The following is a 24,751-nucleotide window of genomic DNA, read 5'->3' as shown; positions in this document are numbered from 1 at the left end:
ATTTTAATTGAAAGTGGAAATATGCGCAAGCACTTTACAATAACCTTATATCTTTCTGTTAACCATGCCTTATAAAAGCTTACCGTGGTAAATCTGCACAGGATTTCTGCATTCATTTACAGATAAACAATATATAACAGAGTCAATCGCTTGGTTATCCGTAAAACAACGGCAAAAGTAATATCTAAAGGGAAGCATTTTTAGAGCTATTTTTACAATAAAGAAATCCAGGTTGAATGTCAAGGGGAATCAGATATTGTATTTCATAATATGAAATGCTGATGCATGAATCGCAGTGCTCTTCAATTTCCACTGCTCTACCTCATCAAAAACATCCTATTGATTTTATAGCATAGCCCCTCTAATGACATACTCCCTTTCCCACAAAGCACTGTAAGAATGACAACAAAAGCAATAATAGGCCTCAACCCTGGCCTGGATAAGAGGAGGGAGTTGCTTAGCAACCTTGACCTCCCAGTCCTACAAATGTATAACATTCTGACATACCAATGGTATCACAATGGTATGAATCAATTCACACTGGCTATCCATTGCAGGGTTTAATATGCTGGTAGCGTAAGTGTATTGCAGTGGTATTTTTAGTTACCAAGATAAACACAAGGTGATTCCTGGTGGAAGCTTTGATAATTTATCAGACGGTGAACATCTCTAAAATGAATTGGCTACTGAACTGGAGACAGAATATAACATCTGATCAAATGTGCTGCATGCTTTAATCTCCTGCTTTGCTGAAATTGTCATTAATCAGTAAACTGCTGATATTGTACCACATGGTTAAACAAGGAAAAAATAATGACACCCCAAAACTACTGTCATAAATGATTGCCAATAACAACGCAAGCAAGTTGCTCTGCACTGGACCATGAAACAATGGATGCTGCAAATTCTGTGGGACTAGAACAGAATGGAACACAGTATTCTACAGTTGCTTATCGCTGCCAAATCAAGCTTTAGACAGAAGAAGGGGTTGGACAAGATATAAACCCCATCAAACCGGGTAATTACATAGGAACTCAAACTCCCATTCAATTTTTAAAAAGTCATCAAGTCACAATACATTCCACGCTTATCCAACAGACTTGTCACCCGTTGTATAATTGGTAAATCTAGAAATACAAAAAATAAATTCAATGACCAGTAAGTGTCTTTCATGGAATGCATTGAGAATGACTTTTAGGTGAAAGGTGTGTCATTGAATTTACTGAGTCTCCTTATTCAGTTGAATTTATCGCTCGTTGTAAAGAGCTACCAGAAGAATGCCGAAGCAGAGCTCTGGTGCAGTACAGGAGGTGAGCGGAGAGGTAAAAGACCATAAAAAGCATGCTGAGACAGGAAAGCAGATATTCCTGATAAGCAAGAAGTCACACAGCAGTGGGGGCACTGATCCAGCTTCAAAATGCTGTGTGTGAACCAGCAGCCAGAGGACTGAAATGAAAAGGACTCTGTGATTACAATTATTTTTCTGGAGTCTACACTGGACAGTGTGAGGGCAGGAGCTATTATTTCAAAAGACAAAATCTAGTATGGTTAATACTGTGCTTGGACTGATATCGAGGACTTATCATTATAACAACAAACTGTTGCCATGGGATTGCCCCTCCACACAATCGACGAAAAAAATACAGCATAGCCCTACTCATAGATTATACTAGTACAGTATATGGAATGGAATGAAACATTGACGTAGTGTCGTTTCACTCCCATGAAAAAGTAGTGTATTTGACATGGTTTAAAATGGAACCTAAGGGTGACTCATTAGATTCACATACCTTTCAATTCTGGAGGCTGAGGTTCAAAATTAATTTGGTGGTATCTACCTAGCTACAAATGAACATTGGCCAACATCACAAAAGCATTGCTCCCACTATGGCACCCAGTACTCCCAATTGGAAGAGGCTCAAGGCTAAATGGACGGAGGTCATTGAGGTCAAGACTGAGCAGCACTCTCTTGCAGAGTCGTGAGGATTAACTTTTATTGACATTACCGCTGACCTTTCATGACCGCGACCTTTCATGAAATCCCTCATTTTAAAATACAAAAAGAAAAGATCATTCATATAACTCAAAAAAAAAAAAACTACTCAATTCCCCTGGTGCTGTACAGTTCCTAGATAGGAATCCGTTTCAGTTGAGAGGCAAGCCCAAACAATTTCCTTTAGCTGGGCTAATCTATTCGTTTCAAGATCACAAAGCCCAGCGAAAGGCACTCAAGTATCAAATGCTGCTCCCCAACCCTTCTACACACAGAGACGCATGCACATGGGCACACAAACGCACACACATGCACACACACCCACCCCCACCACACGTCACTCGAGGTGAAACCTGTGTTACAAGGTATTGGGCGACACCAGTCTTGTGACTTTGACATTCCCTCAAACACCTACAACCAGTTAAATAAACCAGATGAGCAACAATGCGAAATGATGGAATTAACATTGGCAGGAAATATGTGGCTAACTCTATCAGAAATCGTATTATTATTTATATATAATTTAATAGTTTTTTTTTAACTTCAATAAAAAAATTAATATCAGACAGCAAAAACAGCAATATGATATGGATCAACTGTATAGAAAATGTAGGACTAAACTTTCAAACAGTAATCATTAAATCACCTGTAACAGTGAATGTGCAGTAAGCCCCATCCACCACGGTGCAGAACGGTCTCAAATAGAGAAGATTGCTGTGATAATTTGCCTAGTCGCAAGGCGTGGGTTAAACTGCAGTGAAAACTCAAGCGGGCCCGAGTGATAAGCTCCTTCCCCTTTTGAATTTGACACCTTGCCAGGGGGTTGGTGATGTAACATTCCGTGGAACACGGAGGCCGGTCTTTGGGTGTGCATAAATAAGCCGACAGTGGCAAACGATTGGATGCCCTTATTCAGTACCTCCCTGCCCGCCGGCTGGCCGGCCAGTAGTGCAACCTAAACAGCGTTCTTCACCCGTGTGTGTAGCGTTGTTCTGTCAAATGCCTCAAGGCAGCATGCAGTGAAAAGCGTTTTCAAAGGTGGAGTCTTTTTTTGCGTCAATCCCCTTTTCTCTCTTAATTTTGGCATCAGGAAGTAGCTATGAAGACGACTAGGCAGGATTTTGAGTAAATTCCGCGTGTCGCACGAACAGGCGTTTCTGGCGAACAAGGTATTCAACAGCACAGTGATACTAAGGGTTAGAGCTCAGTTCTGTTCAAGTGTTACTGTCGTGATACCTAAAAAAACCTTAAGCCGATAAAGGAAAAAAAAAACAAAAAACTCACACACTGATATAATACTTTTCATCTGTTTCTACTTGTCAGAAAAGTGAGACGCGAGCAAGTGGAGTGCACTTACTAGTAAGTTTTAAAAACCCGGCTTTCAAAGGGATATTAGGCCGTCTGTGTCGTGTGTCACGGATACAGCGAGACACTGGATGCTATCCACAAAACGAAGGGTTGCAAAAGAAGGCGCTGAGCTATCCCAATTTGAATGCCTTTGCAAGGGTTTTGCTCGTTCCTTTGCTGCAGGCACGGGTTCACGGTGCTTGGACGGGATTATGGCGAGAAAGAGGAGGAGGAATCGTTCGAGTTGCGGAGTAAGGAGGACGAAGCGACATGTAACGGCAGGGTAGGTGTACCTGTTAAATCTTTTTCATAATAATAATAATCAGTAGCTTGTGTGTTGGTTTTCTGCTGTACTCTGTTGAATGCGTGTGTTAACGTTGAGGAAAGCGCAAATTAATGGTCTCTTGACAGAGCGCACAGTACCTACCAGATATGATTAAATACTTTATTAATACGGCATAGATCCAAACCCTATGCTGCAGGTCCAGTCAAGTTCTGCATCCGCTGTTTTATGATGACTGAAATATGATTCACAGAGACCTAGGTAATGCGACATCACAGAGGGTATTCTAGGTAACATAGATCTTAAAACCTGCTGCAGTTTCCTATATTACTGTCCGTTATGAATCTGCAGAAGAGCCGTCCATTCTCGATTTTTTTTTTAAATGCTGTCTATTAAACGTAACATATATTTTAGAAGAGCATAATGCGGGTAAAGATTGAAAGTTACACTGTTAATTTAATATTTGTAATAAAAAAACTAAAAAAAAAACTAAGAAGTATCACCGTAAAGATTTATTTTCACCAATTGTCAGTTGCAGCAAAAATATCGTAGCAGTATTTTTTAAATAAGTTATTTCCGTTTACACTTCAGTTTTACAGCATATTTTAATGGTATAACCCTATTACCTACATCTTTATAACTGTGGCTATTGTTTTTTTTATACCTATAATTCCCTGCGGTTTCTGTGGAAGTCTGGTTACACACGCTTCTGCGAGACAGTAGCGGAACTGACACAGGGAAAGAATACGCTGGGAATGGGAAATAGCCACTAATGGTTAATGCCACTTTATTTCTCCTGAGGGACTTCCGTGGGTTTCAATTCCCTGACTTTTTGCTCACTGTCGAATCCAAGGTTTAGTTTAAAAAAAAAAAAAAAAAAGCCCACTCATTTTCTTAAAGGGGAAGTGCTCAGGAGAGCCACATGAAAACATTACAATTTAGTTTACACTTAGGGTTAGGTGCGCAAAGCATTGTACGAATAACAATTTGGACAAAATAACTGTGAATCTGACAAATTCACATAGAAGAAGCGCAATCCAGGTACCAAGAACTCATCCCATGAAAAAAGTCAACTAACATTCTGAAACTGAATGTATCTGTGAAAGCTGTAGCCATTTCCACACTCCACCTAAACCAATCGCATATTGGAAAATATTTGATATAGCAACTTTTTTTTTTCAGTTACATCAGAATTATTTTTACCAGGGCAAGCGTAGGATAGAATGGCCCCAGAAAAACCTTTCCCAAATATTTTCTTAGAAATGTCCCATTCCAGGGCAAGTATTTTGTTCCAATTAGGTCCTATAGTCTTCTTCCTTGTTTCTATTCATTAATACACTCCAGGAAGATCACAGCAAAACTAAGCTGCGTTTTAGTGTGAAACAGAGCAGTTATTGAACACGGCTAACTTTAAAAGCTGCTTTAAGTCATCTACGCGATTGGATCAACTAACTGCTAAGGAGTTGCATTGTGATATCAATTTTGGGGTACCACAATAGACTTTACTACAATATATTTATATGATGAAAGTAGTGCTTCAAAGGGAGAATGTATATCAGTGTGAAATGTATGATTCTTGGTTGTATTTATGTGTAAAGATGATTTTGCCATATTTACTTATTTCCAGCAAAACATGTCTTCTGAAAAGGTTCTGTAAGGCTAGGGAGAGCATATTGGCTAGACTGTTGCACTGCGTACTGAACCCAACCCTGGTTCTGGGGACCTCATGTCTCTTCTGGTTTTCATTTCAACTGAGCTCTCAATTACTTAAGTAAACCCTGAATTGAACTCAATTTGCTTAATTAGACCTTTTTACTTGTTTTCAGCTCTTCAGCAGTTGCAGATTTCAAGTTAGCTATAACATTTTATAAGTAACTTGAACTCTTCAACTTTTTAGGCGCTGAGAACAATTTAAAAGGTCTAATTACTCAAATTATTAGGGAAGACCTGCCGTGACATTGTGCCTAGGGTCATATTAGGTTGTCCAAGAATAGTGCTTATCTGGCTTTGTGAAACCAGGCTCTGTAATTAGGAGATACTGTATTTTCAATTTTAAAGTGTCCAGAGGGATATTTTTTTTCTGAAAATACTGTGTATTTGGTTCTGTAATTCATTCATGTGCCTTTAAGAGCTTCTCATCCGGGGGGGGGGAGGGCTACCGCTGAGTGACAACTGCGGAGTAATAGCATGTGTGCTCGTGAGAGGTCGGAAGATCTCTGGATTTGCTCAGAAAGGACAGTTTGTCTCTGGATCTTAATGAGCCAATCTGTGTTCCTCCAAGCAAAACAGCCCAGTGTTGCACTCTGTGACGTCTTCCTGCTTCCGACGGCAATCACTTAAAAACAAATAAAGAAGGAACCGCATCTTATTTATTTCCAGGGACCTCAACGCTGGCACTCAGTAACTACCCTGAGAACATCGGGCAGCCGCATGGCACATGTTTACACACCACTTCTTCTGTACCCCCAGTCCGGATTTCACAAACCTCATAAATACACAGGAGCTGGTGTGCATTGAAATTGCTGACTGTGTTTTAATGCACTCGGGAAGGTGCATCAGTGATGAGTCTAATTTCTCATCTGTTTTTGAATGTCAAACCACCAGGCAAAAAGTAAGCATTGGATAGAATGTGCTTGGATGCAACCATTTGCAGTGTTACCAGTAGATCGAAACAAAATGCATATTTTATTTCTTAGCAGACGCCCTTATCCAGGGCGACTTACAATTGTTACAAGATATCACATTACTTTTACATACAATTACATTATTTTGTACATACAATTACCCATTTATACAGTTGGGTTTTTTTACTGGAGCAATCTAGGTACCTTGCCCAAGGTTACAGCAGCAGTGTCCCCCACCTGGGATTGAACCCACGACCCTCCGGTCAAGAGTCCAGAGCCCTAACCACTACTCCACGCTGCTGCATAGTTAGGAAATGCACCTATTGAGAAAGACAATTGCAATATACAAACCCCATAAAAACGTGTGGTTCAGATTTTATCAGCAGCATACAGAGATTAATGAACTGAATAAATAAGACACGTGTATCTATTAGTTCATGTTGACTGAAAGAGGTTCTAAGCAATTCCCTGATATGATCTTTAATTCCATCTTCATACTATGATGAAGCAGTTCCCCGTCTTTGGGGGTTGATGTGCAAAAGATAATTCTGCCGTATGTGTTCGAACCCTCGGAACAGCCAAATGAACAGAATCCTGAGTAAACTATAGCCAGTGCTGGTCCTTTCTACCAGAGCACTCCAATGAGGAGGTACCAGACCTTTTAAAAACCTTAAACACAAACCAATACCAATGAAAAAGCCTCTGGTTCACTGTGTTTTTCAGTAACATCCACTAGCTTGACAATTTCCATGTCTAACGTAGCTAGTTGCTTTTGAAGTCCATGCTCGTACAGCCACACAGTCTGGCAGTGTTTAACTTTGCACAGATGGCTTTCACTGGGTCCACAATGCTTCAGATCCCCCCCATCCCCCCTCTGGGATATCCTACACTGTGTCAAAGGGCATTGATAAGGCGCTGTCTTGAAGCCTTGCTTACATTCCCCAGGCAAGGAAACAAACACCTCTCTCATCAAACTCCTTCAAAATACATTGGATTAGCAGCGTAATTCTAAGGAAGAGCCCTTGGTAATCAATAGAATGAAATACAAAGTAATGAAAAGCTGCATACATTGGCGATTGGCATGCTAAGCTACAATATGCTGAAACTTTATTAATACTGACAGTGTTAGTGAGGATCTCCATATACATGCCAGCGTTTTTTTGTTTTTTTTGGTGATCATGATGGAATACTTTTAATAACAAAAAAGAAGCTAAATTTAATACATATGCATCGAACTGAAACGCCAGGCGGTTTAAATGAGGAACTTTCACTGGTTCCATTTTTGTAATGGTATTTTTGCCAAATAATTGTATTGAAAAACAACTTTTGTGTATCGTTTTAGTGTAATGTTGACTCTTTCCCTTTTAAGAAATTACCTAATTGTAATCACCAATTAATTGTATAATAATGCAATTAACTTTGGTTGAGTAACACACTGAGTAAGGCAATGTGTCTCTGCTTGCGCATGCTGTTAAAAAAAAAAAATTTAAAATAATGAAATAAACAGTCCTCCTTCTTAGGAAGACGTGACATGAGTGCTGGTCTTCATCTTGTAATAAGGTTTTTTTTTATTTTTATTGAGCAATCCAACTCTTAACTGAACCCCAATTGTTCAAGAGGTCTTATTTCTAGTTATATATGTATCAGTGTATATACAGTTTGTCTTGTACTGCAAAAAAAACCAACATGTCGGTATATAAGGTACACTGGCACTAGCACAGGTTTTAGCCCTTTTTTTAAAGTGTAGTTTTGCATTCGTGGAACAAATGCTTTTAAATTTGCATTTTATTTACGTTTTTAGTTTTTTTTCTTTAAACAAATGCAAAAATGGCGGAATGGTCTCCCACATGGGGAGGATGATTGACATTCAGTAAAACAGGGTTATACTGCACCTGCTGGCCATGTAATTGTCCAGTATGTTGCTGGTATTCTACATGGGCGCCCCACCCTTAAGGAATATATTTGTTTTATGTTATATAGTATGATGCAGAAGGCTTTACAGTGCTTTGCTTTACTACCTGCTACATAGAATGCTTAATTCTGATTACATGCAGAGATCCTAAATGAAATCTAAAACAATAAGATGCAAAAGGTCTTCAACTTTATACAGTGTACTAAACAGGAGGCTGTGTGGTCCAGTGGTTAAAGAAAAGGGCTTGTAACCGGAAGGTCCCCGGTTTAAATCCCATCTCAGCCACTGACTTATTGTGTGACCCTGAGCAAGTCACTTAACCTCCTTGTGCTCCGTCTTTCAGGTGAGATGTAGTTGTAAGTGACTCTGCAGCTGATGCATAGTTCACACACCCTAAATCGAAGGCGTCTGCTAAATAAACAAATGATAATGCAAATTCTGTTTTGAGTTGCATGAAAGTGGCACTGGAATATGAGTGTGTGTATATATAATGTACTATAATATGGCAGCAGTGTGGAGTAGTGGTTAGGGCTCTGGACTCTTGACCATTGAGCAAGGTACTTTACCTAGATTGCTCCAGTAAAAACCCAACTGTATAAATGGGTAATTGTAAAATGGTAAAATAATGGATATGGGCGATAAATAATATATATATATATATATATATATATATATATATATATATATATATTATTTATATATGTAGCTTTTTTATTTTGTTTTAGCCACTGTAACCCTCTGATTAAGCTCATCATTTTATTAAGGTTTGTGATTTGGCATTCTTCAGAATATATGAAAATACCCAGGTGTCACCATGGTTTCCTAAATAACAAACACATATTTCGTTGTTCTTAGATGATGTATCTGTGTGTAACCAGTCTTTCCCCTGGGGGTTGTCTATGTAAAAGTAGATGTATCCGGGAGTTTAAAAAAAAAAAAAAAAAAAAAAATTTACAATTGGAAACGAGAATTGGAGTTTTTTGTTCTGTGTTGTGTCAGTGGGCAAGCAATAACTACAAGGATGGTTTATGATTGGGCCTAGCTAGAGCCCAGTTTGGGGGAGCCATGAAGATAAATTTGTCTGCTTGTTGTTATGCTAACTGATTTATTTATTTATTTATTTTTTTCATCTAGAGTTTTCGTTCACAGAACTTTAGACGCTTCAACTCAGTATGTGCGAGTAATTTTTTTATTATTCAAGAAGGTCACTTTCTCACAAATCAGAGAATCAAATTCTTTCCACATCCAGGATCTAGTTTTAATTCACCACTACATGGAATAAAGAACAGTTTTTTTTTATAATAGGGCTAATATTTGTGCTCGTAGCTGAAGAGAGTGCAGAAAGTGCCGAGATGAATTAAAGAACAGCCACATGCGACTTAGAGTTGCAGAGTTAAGACCCTTGCACCCAACCCCAACTCGAGCTAAATCATTTTAATAGACTTGGCTGGCTGTCAAGTGGACAGGATTGTGTATTATGAACCCGCCATCTCAGCTGAGGGTAATTGGCACCTTGTTCATGAGGCTGGAGGGGTGGAGAATGCAGGGAGAAGATCAACACCAGCCTGGGAGCTTTGGGTTCATAGGCTGGGCTGAGACAGTGGGGATTAATATAGGGCTGAAGTTCACATGCTGGGGAGCAAGGAGGGGGGCTCATGGGATAGGCCCCTCCACAGCTGTCCAGCCTTGTCTAGGAGCTTATAAAAAAAATAAACACATGGCTGAGAAGCTTGAGAAAGCATACATGCTTAAGTTTAGTATATTGGTATAGGGATGGAAGCCTTGCAAGAGGCAACATATATGTAAATATGGACAATGCATAAGGTTAAATGCTAATTGTCAAGAGTCCAGAAAGATATTTCTGATTCCTGATCACACTAGATTTAAAACAAACAAAATGAATCAAAGCAGTTAACACTTTATTATTATTGTTATTGTTATTATTTCCCAATTCAAACCACTGAAAAGTTTCATTTGTGTGGAATGTTAAGTTTTCTTGCTAGTTTTATAACTTTAACCCTGTAATGCCCAAGTAACTAGACTTTCATTGGCCCTTTTTTGGCAACACATGGGGGGGGGGGGGGATTATATATTTATATATAAATATATAAAAAACAATAAATGAGGGATTGCTAAGCAATGTATCACATGTGATACAGAAATGGGCATTACAGGGTTAAGCACTGTTCTGAACATGTCATTTTTGCACTGTTCTGAACATTTTGCAGTGTGGAGTAGTGGTTAGGGCTCTGGACTCTTGACTGGAGGGTCGTGGGTTCAATCCCAGGTGGGGGACACTGCTGCTGTACCCTTGAGCAAGGTACTTTACCTAGATTGCTCCAGTAAAAACCCAACTGTATAAATGGGTAATTGTATGTAAAAATAGTGTAAAAAATAATGTAATTTATGTAAAAATAATGTGATATCTTGTAACAATTGTAAGTCACCCTGGATAAGGGCGTCTGCTAAGAAATAAATAATAATAAAGGCTGACCCAATGTTGGAGGCAGGTGACTGAAGGAGCAGAACACCATGACTGACTTTTCACCAAAGGACTTTCGTTTGATTGTATTTCTTTGCTTGCTGCAGCTGTCTTATTAATGTTATGTAATGTCTCTGTTTACGTTGGCAGGGTCCCTTGGATATAACTCTCACCCAACCAGGTCGCACTGCCAATGGACCTAGCAGGTAAGCGATGCAAGACTTTCACTGTCTTTATTCAGTAGCGGGCTGCTTTCAAAGGAGCGGTTTCCATTCACAAGAGTTCAGCGTGGAAACAGTTATTTTGGTTCTATTCTGGTGTAGTCTCTGTTTAGTATCTCGGCCTCAGAAGGTCTAATGCCTTTCTGGTGTAATCATTTTCTCACAAGACCCTTCTCATTGATCTGTAGGCTTTCCACTTTGACTCCCAGCAGTAAGGATAATTTATTCTGCCACTGCAGTTTCACTTCCTGTGCAGAAAATAAAACTAAGAGAAGGTACTTGCTAAGTGACTTGGCTATTCTTGGCCTTTCAATTAAACTTCTTTGTAAAGCAGTCTGTGAGACCAGGCATTTTACTGAGCAGCTGGATTTTATACTGTGTTTGTAAGTTATTTACATTATCTGTCAGTACTGTGAAGATAAATCGGATTTGATAAGAAAGTCAAGGTACCAATGGGAGCAGCTGATTTAAAGGTGTACGACAGGGTCTGTTTCCTTTAAGGCTGGTTTCACAGATTAGCACCAGTCTCCCTTGCCTAAGTTTACATTAGGTAGTCTGTCCTAACCAGGATCTGTAAAACAAGCTGTAAATGATCAAGTGATTATGTAAAACTGAACATGATTGATATTTATTTGGTTTGCATTTTTGCAGCACACATGTTTATTGGCCGTGCCCCTTCTCTTGTGATCCCATCTCCTAGTGGATTAAGTTGCAAATGACTCTCTCTCTCAAGGTTTCCCTGTGCCATTTGCCCTGCCCACAAGCACACACAAACCACATTTGACATTTATTTTTGTTTAGGTTCTTCCTCCAAAAAAGGTTTCCCACATTTGCACACAAATTATGCCCTTCGGTCACAATTAGAACACCCCATTGATTCTGTAGTTTTTGTGGTGCATATGAAATCTTGCTCTTAATTGTATTATTACTTGCACTGTGATTCTTGAAATGTATTTGTTTACGACTGTAAGTCGCCCTGGATAATGGCGTCTGCTAAGAAAGAAATAAAAATAATAATAATGAAATCAAAATAGGCAAATTAATGATTGTCTAATTTAATGGATGACTTTTAATTGGCCACACGTGCAATTCATTTAAAATGGTAAGAGAAAAGGAACACAGAGCCACACATGGTAAAATGCAGGAGACTTTTTAAAAGTTGTTTTAAAATGCTAAAGGTAAAGCACAGCGTGATCTAACATTTCCACACATGAGTGCCCATTGTTTCTATATCACTGATAACTGACTGATAATTGAAATTCTCACACCCTGAGGTTTTCATGCAGGTTGGTATATAAAGGCTATAAATGACTAATCTTGAGGTGTTCTGATACATCTGCACACTGCTGTATCAGCATTATAAAAAAGATACACAGACAGGATAATTAACGAGGTACAATTATGCACGCAGTTACTGTTGCTTTTTGTTCTGTGTGCTTGCTTGAGAAATGCGTGGTTGCTGGTTCGAGCGCTGTTTCATAAGGATATTGGTTTCCTTCAGTACGATATTACCAAAGATCGGATTTTCGAAGACCATAAAACATTTTTCAGATAAAGTTGCGTGATGAGATAATGTATAGGGTAAATGCAATGAATCCTTGTTTTACAACCACAGGATTAGTCGTCAAAAGTTGTTTAGATAACAAAAAAGGGTGGGGCTCACCATGATGACTTGGCCCAGCAGAACAGCCCCTGGCTGAATAAGGTGGAGAGTGATGCTGCTGCTTATTCACTGAAACCCCAAACAAAATGCAGTACAGAAGGGTTAACTGTTTATCTGCAGCCATAGCTGTAGTGTCTGGATGAAGCATATATTACCCCTGTTATTTTTTAGTTTTGAAGCATTATTCAGTCAAACTACCATGTCACCCAAACACATTGAAACTGTGCCATGTTCTTAACATTCTGTAATCTAAAACACAGCTATAATGTTCCTGTAGAAGGTTTGTTCGAATGTCTCTATAGCACACAGGGCAGTAGCACAGGTGCTATATTTTTTGGGGGATTGAATCAGCCCCCTGTGTTAGATCTTGTTTTTATCTATGCAGCTTCTCCTAGGGAGCACACACTGGCTTGAAGAAAAAATACATTTTGGAACAGCAAGTTTTAATACTGGTTTAAACATATTTATTAACTAGAGAAAAGGATCCATTTTTTAATGTGACAACGCTATTTCTTTCTGCTTTATTATACAATAAATGTTCCTAAATATTTAAATGTTTACCTGAAAAAACAGTAAATGCTAAATTGTAGAATATTTCATTTTTTTATGTCGACATTTTTAAAGACATTCAGTTTTTTCACCATCGGTGAATTATCAAACAAAATAAAAACATAAATAAATGTAAAAATAACAACAGACATGTGAAATGTCCCCTTGTACTGGACAGAGCGATCTTTAGCAGAAATAATTCAGATCTTTAACACAGCTGGTGTCTTTTTTCGTTGAAGACGATTTAAAGAAATCGTGCAGCTGTACACGGTGTGTTCAGTAATTTACCAGAAGCAAACTAAACCGGCTGCCAGGTTCCTAAATGCAGTGCAACAGGCACTGTAGTATATCCAGAAGGCAAACCCTTGTTGTATTTACTTTTGAGTAAATAATACGTCAATCCGTGATAACTGTGCAATAAAAAAAAAAAAAAAAAAAAAAAAATAGACTTGCACGTCATCCCACTAATTGAGGTGTTGAGTAGCGGACCCTCTAGTTGTCTTGGGGCGATGGATCCCAAGTATTAATTGCCTGTCATTTCAAAGCAGACACAAAGGGATGGGCATGATTTATAGAAGATGACAAGGAGCTAAGGGTGGGGTAACGATAGGGCTGGTGAAGTCGGATGACAATTGAAACCATGTTGACAAGCGAGAATCCTTGAAGCAATATGACTCAGGTGATAATTGATAAGGAGTGGCACTGTGACACAAGCATCAGGCCATAGGACAACAATATATTCACATGGGGGAAATTGCTCCTGAAAAGAGAAAGCTGCTCCTGGGGAAGGAAATTAGCGCTGCGCCGTGCACTCATGCTTATACGGTTCTTTAGTGCTTTTGTCATTGACACTCACTTCCTTAGCGATGGTTGCTATCTGGTTCCAAACAACATGGCGCTCTCAGTGTTTTTGGCGCTTAATTTTTTATTTTTTTTGAAAGGAGAAGAAAAACAAATTAAAAAGGGAGAACTCTCAAATCAGGGAATTTTTATGATGGTACACTTGGTGTCTAGAAAGCCAAAGCTAATGCCAGTATGAAGGTTAAACTGACTCTCAGACTTTATCGTTTGATATAAAATGTGTAGTGCCCCATAAAGTGGTTACCATTTTAAGATCATGTTGAGAATAGTCCTGGAAACTGGGTTAGGACAGGTATTTTAGTTGCCCCTGAGTGAAAGTAATATTAACGTGTTTTGACCGGAAAACCCTTTGTTAAATTGATGTTCTTGTTATTGCAAAGCAGATTTTAAAATTGTATTGAAATGCTGCCTCCCAGTAATTTAAGCAATAGTATTCATTTAACAAATGTTTAACACTTACTATACAGTACATCTTAATAGAAAGTGTCTGCTCTTTATGTAATCTGTGTCCCTACAGTTGAAACTACCTTTTTGGTGAATGCAAACAAACTGGACTGCTTTTTGATGAAGTACACAGAAAAAAAAAATATATATATATGGAAGAACACAAATTTATTATTATTAGTTTATTTAGCAGACGCCTTTATCCAAGGCAACTTACAGAGACTAGGGTGTGTGAACTATGCATCAGCTGCATAGTCACTTACAATTACATCTCACCTGAAAGACGGAGCACAAGGAGGTTAAGTGACTTGCTCAGGGTCACACAATGAGTCAGTGGCTGAGGTGGGATTTGAACTGGGGACCTTCTGGTTACAAGCCCTTTTCTTTAACCACTAGACCACACAGCCTCCTCTCACACAACAAGGAATTATCTTACATGTTACATTATTGTCAGATAGAACCATTTAAATTGTACACTGCTGAATGCAAAGCGCTGTTATGGATAAAGGAATCTAAATAAGTCATCCATTGCATACAAGTTCACATTCCACAGTTTATTTTTGAAGTTAATTAGATACATTAATTAGTAACAAGTTTAATTGTGTCTGAATGATTAAGGTCACCATAAAATCTGGAATGGCTCAAATTGCTATGAAATGGGCATCTTATTTCCATCCTTGAATTGTTAATTTTTATAGTTATGGCTGACAGATGACAAGGGTGTTTGGACTATATTTTTCGGTTTTCTCTTTCTGAATGATGGTTGCAGTCTGACACAGAACACCATGCTGTTTACTAGCTGCAATTTGATTTATATTAAAATTACGACCACTTACTATACAAAACACACTGATTACTTTTACTACAGACTCATCTGTTTGTTTGGAACCACCTAGCAACAATCGCCGCGGATGTGACATCACACTTAAACGCATTGGAGCCTGTGCGACACGGATATGCTTCCCTCCCTACAGAAAGCAGAGCATCATACAGCACACACTTAGTAGGTTATTAGAAATTACAAATGAGGAAAGTGTATATGATAAATAAATTAAACAAACCAAAATTTCCAATCCACCAACAAATCCGTTATTGCTACCAGTAATACAATTCATTTTGGTACAAAAAAATAGTACTCAGATCTGAAACTTCTAAATACAATGTGTTTTGTTCAGCTTTCATTTCCTTTTTTTCTTTTTTTTTTTGTATTAGGGCACAAAAGCCAAACGAAGATGGTTTTTCACGACAAGCGTTTCAAAGAAGATTTGTGGCTGACTCATTGTGCAGTGTGCCTAGCTGTACTGTATGATTAAAGGGGAGTTTTCAAACTCTTTTTCTCCTGCTTCTGGAAGGCACGCAGAGTTGATTTGTGTTCACATGAGTACTTCATTTCTTCTCAAAGTTGCTCATTCGATTTCAGAAATACCTTATGAAACAGTACTTCATAACCTCAGCTGAAGAGAGTCTCAAAAGTGGTCATTGGAAACGAGTTGTCTTTGATAATTAAATAGGCTCACTATTTAAACTGCCAGTAATTACCATTTCATAGCAGTTTCAGCTCAGGTATGTCTTAAACTCACAGTAAAACCAGGAGTGGATCAAACTGCTATGCAGTGGAAGGCCTATTTCTATCCCTGAGTTTTGTATGTTGCTTTTCCACACAGAAAGCTAAAAAGAAGGATTTTTACTTTTAAAAGGCCTTTTTGAAAACATTGTCTCATCTATCTCCTGTATTATTGCCCGAATCCGTGCATAACTACACAGCACTACCCAATCGTTCTATTTTAGTTGAGAGCAGAATGTTGCCTTTAATTTTAGACTGTACTTTGTATTCCCTCATTGTCTTCTCAATACCCCTTCTGTACTTTTTTCTTTGTTCTACATGCTATGCGCATATTCCATGCAAAGATAAAGAACTGTACAATCTATTCATTCATGCATGGCGTATTTTATAATTCATTCCTTTCTTGACATGATTTTTAAAGATAATTGCCAACACTTCATGGATGCCTCGAGTTTGGAATTCTATTTTTGGAGATTCTGCATCTGTGCTCTTTGTTCAAGTAATAGGTCATTACTTAAAACCAGCACGACGTTCACAAAAGGGCTACTGTAATTAACTTTCAGTAATACTAAAATATTAGAATGCGTTGTAATGTAGAAGAGTTATTTCTTTTAAATGGTGTTTTAAACTCTGATTACAAATTAGGTCACGTCTTATTTTAATGCTGCCTTTGTTTAGTTTATTAACCATGTGTGAACAGAGAAATACCAATTTTGTTAAAAGTTTGTGAATAGATTTTGGGACTTTATTGAAACTAAAGCATTATTACAAATTGGTGTCTTCCAGTACAGATTGGTTTCTGGACTTCACAATATAATATGGCTATATAAACTCTGTTACGAACTACAGATATAGTAGAAGGGATTCAGGTACTGCAGCATACTGTAGTATATAAAGATGAGTCGGGTTAGGTCAACTTATTGTACCGCGTCGCTACACCTCGAAATTAGGTTAGGCTGGGGCTAGGGCACTCCAGTGACAAGCAAATCTTTATGGGTTTTAATCATAGCTGATAAATGTCAGTGTAAACTCTAGCACGGATCCTGAGGTCATTAAACTGGGGAAATGTCAAGATACGTGTGCGAGTCTTGCAAAGAGAAAGTGGGTGTTACATCGGCCTTCAGGCAAACGACATTTCTGCACTGAGACAGGAGAGACTGAGAAGTCATAAAGTGACTCAGTAGCTATTTAAAGAAGGGTTAGAAACGCACACTAGCCCTGTACCAAATGCTAGTGTTCAGGAATTTAGGCCTCATGCACACTACCTAAATAATGCACGATCAAAACGTGTTGAAACCACGACATTGCCATTCGCATCGATCACAATTAAGTTTTCAAAACGCAATGCTTGCGCATTTTTAGGTAGCATGAATAGGGCATTAATCTGCTCTGAACCGATCATACTTACCCCAGCAAAGTCTCACCCAAATCTGTAGTTTCTACTACGTAGGAGTTGTTCACTGAGTTTTAGGGGAAGAAGGGTTTATTTAACGATCTGATTGCTTAAAACTCCTGATGATTTCAGTAATACACTTAATTGAGGGTAGTTTGCAGCCCAGGACTGGGTGTATGATTGGAGTTTTTAACCCTGATTTAAAGTAACTTGAACTACTTGTACTGTAAGTTAATACGTCATATGTAGGGTGTCTCTTATTTTATAAGAGTTGTCATCTCGTGCAGTTCGGGCAACTTAATATAAGTTCATGTATAAATAACACTTGGCGTTTGTGACTACAAATCCCAACCTGCCCCTTAGACTGCATGGGTGACTACAAATCCCAACCTGCCCCCTAGACTGCATGTGTGACTACAAATCCCAAGCCAAGTAAAAGTTAACTGTTTGTCTAAGTTGATGTGAAACTGACACTGCCATGACTGATAACGACACTCTGGGCTGGAGCTTGGATTTCAACCCAGAATCTTCTTGTTGCCTGTCCTCTGTTCAGGTGATGTACAGTGGTTTGCAGAAATATTCACCCCCCTGCAAAGTTTTCACATTTTGTTGGCACCTGACCGTGCTCCACGACGCTTTCAAATTAGACTTTACATGTAGAATCTACACAAACTACTCCACATTGATAAAGTTAAAAAATGCATATAGAATATAAATAAGTAAGATTTACAGAGAAAAACAAATTAGTTGCATAAGTATTCAACCCCTTTGCTACTGCAGCCCTAAATCAGCTCCGGTGCAAATTATTTGTTTGAAAGGTCACAAAATTAATGAAATGGTTTCAGCCTGTGTGTACTCAAAGTGGTTTAACTTGTAGATAATTTCCCTCAGATATATAAAGACTTTCAAGGTGCAACTCACCTTGAAACAAGTCAGGGATAAAGTGGTAGAGAGGCACAGAGCAGGAGAAGGGTACAAGAACATTTCAAAGGCACTGATTATCCCTCTCAGCACAGTGAAGTCTATCATTAAGAAGTGGAAGATGCATCATACCACCCAAACACTACCCAGATCAGGTCACCCTCCCAAACTGAGCAGCTGGGCAAGCAGGAAACTGGTTCGGGATGTCACTCTGAAGTCAACAATGACCTTAAGAGATCTGCAAAGTTCTGTGTCTGAGATGGGTCAGCGTTCACACATCAACAATAAGCCAGTCCCTACACAAAGCTGGTCTGTATGGATGGGTGGCAAGAAAGAAGCCATTACTCAAAAAGCCTCATCTTAAAGCACATATGGAGCTTGCAAAAAAGCATGTAGATGATACTGCAGACATGTGGAATAAGGTTTTGTGGTCAGATGAGACAAAAATTGAACTTTTCAGTCTAAATTCCAAGCGTTATGTTTGGCGCAAGCCCAACACTGCACATCACCCAGTCAACACCATCCCAACTGTCAAGCATGGTGGTGGCAGCATCATGTTATGGGGATGCTTCTCATCAGCAGGGACTGGGAAGCTTGTCAGGATAGAGGGGAGAATGGATGGTGCAAAGTACAGGCGAATCCTTGAGGAAAACCTGATGGAGACAGCAAAGACTCTGAAACTGGGGAGGAAATTCACATTTCAGCAGGACAATGACCCGAAGCACAAAGCCAAAGCCACACTGGAGTGGTTGAACAAGAAGAGAGTTAATGTTTTTGAGTGGCCCAGTCAAAGTCCTGACTTGAATCCAATTGAAAATGTATGGCGAGACTTGAAGATTGCAGTCCATCGACGATCCCCAACAAACTTATCAGAACTGGAGCAATTTTCCCGTGAAGAATGGGCAAAAATCACCATCCTACTGTGCAAATCTAGTAGAGACTGATCCAAAAAGACTCATAGCAGTAATTGCTACAAAAGGTGCTTCTACAAAGTACTGACTTAAGGGCCTGAATACTTATGCAACCAGTAAATTTCATTTTGTACATTTTCTTTGCAAATTTGCTGACATTTTAACCTCCTCCTCATATAAGTGTTCAGTTTAACCACTACAGCTTTGAATAAAAAAAGTTTGTTTGAAAAACTGTGCATACATTTATTATTATTATTATTATTATTATTATTATTATTATTATTATTATTTATTTCTTAGCAGACGCCCTTATCCAGGACGACTTACAATCGTAAGCAAATACATACTGTATTTGTAATTCAACAAAATGTGACGTTATTGGTAGGGAGTGAATACTTCTGCAAACCACTGTATACACACACACACACACGCACAGTTGGCCCATCACGCTTTTGTATTTTGTATTTCTCGAAGGTATGTGGCTATGTTTTTGACAACTGTTTATCAAACAGTATCTCTGTTGAATGTCAACAGTTATTTTCCCGTTGAGATCAAAGCCTTGGCAAGATTAGAATCAGCAGCCTGTTTCCATTCTTAATATTGTGACTACTGTAGGTTTTATAATCCTTCTGTGGAGTGATGTATGAGTAATAACAAGGAAAAGTCTGTAATACAAACCACTATACTAATATATGTTTCATTTAACCCTTGACAATACAAATGGACTAAGCCCATTAAATAACTAACATCATAAAATTTGATAAAGGGTTAACTGAAGTGCATTGTGTTAAGTCCATAGGGGATTCCACAGGGAGTGTTGCATTGGCTGTGGTGTTTCTGCAGGTTTGGGAGGCAAAACCGCAAAGGTCTGTTTCTCCTCATTGCGCCACACCAGACCCTGTCAACCAGGCACCTAGTGAGCTCCAGCGGCCGGTAGCTCGCTGACGAGTTCCAGGGTGTAAAAGAGGAAGCTGGCTTGGTTGTGGAATCGGAGGACACCCATTGAACCTTCAGTTCTCCTGAGCTGTGTGGTGAATTGCTGTGGTGATGAGAAATAGTTGGACATTCTAAATTGGGGAGAAAAGCTGGGGTAAAACAATGGGGCATTCTAAATTTAAAAAAGTCAATTTCCTAGTAATAACAAGCTAGACGATAGTATGCTATCTTTGTTGCCAGAGATGTACACATGTGCAGCCCCATACGAATCCTTGCTTGCTGCTATTAGTATCAGCCACTTGCATCTTTCCAAGAATCCTACTGGAAAATGACATGGTAGCGCAAGCTTGGACCGTAGAAAGAAATTCAAATAGATGTCTGTTAGACTTCAGAGGTCCTGCAGTTGATGTGAAAATCACGTCTTGCATCATTGGATCGCCATGAGAAATAATTAAAAAAATCAGATTCGGTGGTTTGATACTGCAAAATACACGAGGGAACTAATGGGATGAAACAAGTTGGTCTGAACAGCAGTCAGAACATGCAGATAGCTAGAATAAGTAAAGGCAAGCATGCTTTTCAGATTATATAATATATAGTTTTTGCGATTGCTAACACACATGTTGTACATTTCTAATTGATCTTGCAAAGCCCCAGTGAAGCTTCTTCTTTAACATGAAACTTTTGACTGGTACCAGAGCCGTACAACAGCCAAAGAAAACCAGCTGCAGTGCTCAGAACAGATTGTTTATTCCTAGAGCTTTTTATGGAGATTTAACTTCCCTTCAGTTGGTGGGAAAATGGGAATTCAGCGATTTAAGAGTGTATGACCTCTTGTCTAAAAATAATCTGTTTACTTAAATACGCTGCCAAAGAATTTTGGAAGTGAACAGCAAAGAAAAATGGGGGGGTGGGGGGGGGGGTGGGTGCAGTTTTTTTCATAAAGGCCTTCCTTATGCTTTACAGTTCCTCTGACATTTGTAATGCAGCTCTAGGCCTGTTCCTAGCCGCATTTGCTAGGTCTATAACCCCTTCAACCTTCTGAAGTACTGATCTTACTTGGAGATTTAACATGTGCCACCATTGTAAAACATATGGCTCCCATTGTTTTCATGTAGCCCAGTGGTACAAATTGGCACAAGAGAAGATTTCAAATATGAGGACGTTTATCTTGAGGGAAGAGGTGTTTGGCATGGCATTAGATTCATATAGTCAACCAGTGAAGTGCCATTTCAAGCACCTACAGACTCCTTATACAGTATAGGTCAATTGATCATCTGGTACATGTAGGATGCTGCAAAGTGGAAACTAAATGTCAACTCCCCCCCCCCCCCCCCATGCCATTTCAGTGAAGGAAGATAAGGCCTTTGGATCTGTTTAGCACATCACTTTTACTAAAAGACAATGCAAAACTGTCTGGTTTTATTAGCCTGAGTGAGTCAATACCCAGACTACACAAAACACTGTATCTCTGCATCTGGTTTAAATTGAAGCTCATCCAATACGCTTGTAGATTTTCATTTAATTTTGTTGGATATGTTTGAGCGATTATGTCAACTTCCATAATCTTTCAAGAGAATGTATTGGGAGAGCCAATGTTTCCCCTTCGACATTCATTCGGAGTAGACTTGCCTTGACGTTCATCTTAGTTGGTTATACTGGCTTGATATTTCATTATGCATTTAATAATAACCCTTTTTTAAACCTAAATTTGAATGACCTACCAGGACCAGAATGTCCCCTCTCCATGCCTTTAGAGTGCCTTGCAGACTGTCGTTCTTTTTCATATTGTAAAGGGATGTGAGTTTCGTTCTGATGCCAAGGGTAAAAAGGTCCAATTTGGTGCACCTGTGCTGTCGGTTCTAACGTTGCAGTTGGATTAAGGCCTTCTTGGCATCCTCTGTTCCCTGTAATTCCTGAAGGCTTGGCTATCGGAGCTTGTGGAAAGTTTAGTTGTGTGCCGCTAAATCCCACTCTCTTCCTCCCTCTCTCAGCCAGATTAAACGAGTTTGGCATTGTAACATCTGGTGCTGCTTCCTGCCTGAATCACCGTGACCCTTCCTGGGCAGAAAGAGTGGAAAAATCACAGGCTGACTGAATATTGAGACAAACTGGAATTTAGTGCTGAGTTTAGAAATACAAAATAAAAGTTCCTAAATTCAATGACAAATGTTTGAAGACCTTGACAAAGACTCAAAGTTGAAATGTTTGTCGTTTTTAAGTTTAAGTTTCTTATCCATATAACCATCTGCTCTCACATTGAGTTATTTGTGGTTTTTCTTTTAAATCTGCTTTTAATTGGATTTTAACATGCTTTGCGCTTGTCTGGAGATGCTGTACCTACCCAAACTACTCTGTCAGATCTGTATGGAGGAGTTGAAAGGTCACATTGCCACATGCTTTGAATGGAATAAGGAGGGGTGTGCAGTCCAGGCATTTAGGATTCTCCAGACAAGTGCAAAGCCAGGTAAAGTCAGATTTTGAGAAAAACGCTGTGAATATAGAAGCCTTTAGGCGACTTTCTCACAATTTAATTGTCTCTTGTATGCTGAAATTTGCATATCCCGATGACCCATAATTTTATAATTACTGCTTTCTCCCACCTTAACTCGAAAGCTACTTGTGTGTGTGTATATATGTATATATATATATATATAAATAATTACAGAACGCTGCTGAGCTGCATGACTGCAGAATTATTCAGAAACTCGAGCGCCACCCGTCTCACTTCTTAGAATTAGTCTCAAATTGTGCTGCCTGTCTGCTTGTTTGTGTCTGTGTGCTACAATCCCAGCCTACCATCTTCCTGATGTGGTATTTATAATGATAATGATGAAACTAAGCGAGATACAGTACAAGGAATTGGACAATATATGGGTCCCTGGATTGTTATCTCCCACATATACCTACAGTATTCTATGTTCTATGTTCTAAACTTGGATAACATTTACATAGATATGCATCCACACGGACATGCACACACACAAAGGCAAGGTTACCACTTATCTACAGACTGACAGGCAGACTAGTACATTTCTATTAATCTTTGTGCTTAGCTAGGATTAGATAAGTAAATCAATAGAAAATCTAGACTGATGGATACATGCCTTACTGACTGGCTGTGGAGCACAATCAATTATTCAAGAAGGTGCATTATCATATCGTATTAAGAAACATTCATCTTGTTAAACTTTGAGTGTCCCGCATACAGATCTGTGGCAGGTTACCACTGCGGGAATATGTATTTGTCACTTTTTCATATAAAATACAAAAGAGAAACTGCCAAATCAGACTGGTACTGTGCATGTATACAGACGCTGTCAGCATAATTATACAGCAAGTATTGAGAGACCTAACATTGAATTACTTTTTCGTATTCAACGCTGCTGAGCGATTTATTTTTTCTGGTTTTGTTTCTGTGTTACAAATCTAACGACAGAGTGACTGGACGAATTGCACTGCTTCAAAATTGCACCACATTGCTGAGCACGTGCAGAGCTCAATCTAAGATCAGCAATTATCTGAATTTAGCTGCTTAACTTTAAACATGCTTTCCCTACATTGTGCTTGTTATATAAACATACTACAACCGTGAGCATTAATCTCTTAATCTCTATACATACCTTAACTGTTGGTAACAATGTACAATAGGTGCCACTTATAAGCACAGATAAGTACAGGTAACAAGCTCAGGTGTGTCTTATTAAACTTGTAGTAAAACCAGGAATGGATCAAACTGCTATGAAATAGGAGTCCTTTGCATTCATACCCAACTCTAGAGTGTTTCTGAACCATCGCCGGGTGCAGGAGCTATCAAGTGCTGCAGTGCCTGACTGGCACTGACTCAACAAGATAAAGTTTAATGAATTGTTTGCTGGAGAAATCAAGGAAATCGGCCTCCTGCTGGATTCCTTCCAAAGGAAGCAGCCATGCACTGCACTCAATTCCTTCCCGAAGCACCATTCAGTTGAGAGACTGGGGGAAAAAAAGGGACATAAACTATGTCCTTAATGGGCTGCAAACAGGAACTGACCAGATGAGCGAATGTCCGTGTGTTTAAGTAATGCCCTTTTGGTTTGGCATCCTGAACAGTTTTGTCATAATTACATGCTACAGATAAGGTTTAAATCTTAATATCCGGTTTTTTTTTATAGCCGTTGCAAAATTGGGATTCTTTCCTCAGCCGTTTTGATTAGTGGCTACACGACCTTCAGTTGACCACAAAGCACCTCTTGTTTGTCTCTGACTCCTGGGCCTAGCTGAAACTGCATCCCTCAGTGTTTACTCCCTGTCACTGAGCACTGTAATCACCATTACCACTGCAATTGCTGCTCGCCTGCCTTGGGCTTTGCTGTATTTTGACTGTTAAAAAAAAAAAAAAAATTTTAAAAAAATAGCTGTTTGGATTTTTAAAGTGTATTCGACTTTAGAAACCTTTTCTTACCTTGATAAAAAGTCCCGTTTTGGTTTTTGTTTATCTTTTCGAGCCCAATCGTCCTGTGACACCACTAATTAGCCAAGCTGTAATAGCTGGTCTAATTAAGCTCAGACTGGTCTAATTTCAAAATCAATTAACAGCTTTACACGTCGTTTTGTTATTATTCTTATTTATTTATTTTTTTTAATGATTAATCCAATCCACTGTGT

At 38.9% G+C, this 24,751-nt stretch overlaps 1 protein-coding gene across 4 annotated transcripts in view; it reads left to right on the top strand.

The window, feature by feature from the left end:
* The first annotated feature begins 2,891 nt into the window (after positions 1–2,891).
* plekhh3 (pleckstrin homology, MyTH4 and FERM domain containing H3) overlaps positions 2,892–24,751 on the top strand; it is a 49,584-nt gene continuing 27,724 nt past the window's right edge. For all 4 annotated transcript variants that reach the window (XM_034055645.3, XM_059006552.1, XM_059006553.1 and 1 more), the window contains exons 1-2: positions 2,892–3,623; positions 10,792–10,847. In XM_034055645.3, coding sequence (XP_033911536.3) covers positions 3,486–3,623; positions 10,792–10,847 — 194 coding nt within the window. In that variant the 5' untranslated portion in view covers positions 2,892–3,485. The remainder of the gene's footprint in view (positions 3,624–10,791; positions 10,848–24,751) is intronic.

The sequence above is a fragment of the Acipenser ruthenus genome, chromosome 33 (assembly GCF_902713425.1).
Source record: "Acipenser ruthenus chromosome 33, fAciRut3.2 maternal haplotype, whole genome shotgun sequence".
NCBI classification, from domain to species: domain Eukaryota; kingdom Metazoa; phylum Chordata; class Actinopteri; order Acipenseriformes; family Acipenseridae; genus Acipenser; species Acipenser ruthenus.
This window is presented reverse-complemented; position numbering and strand designations above follow the sequence as displayed.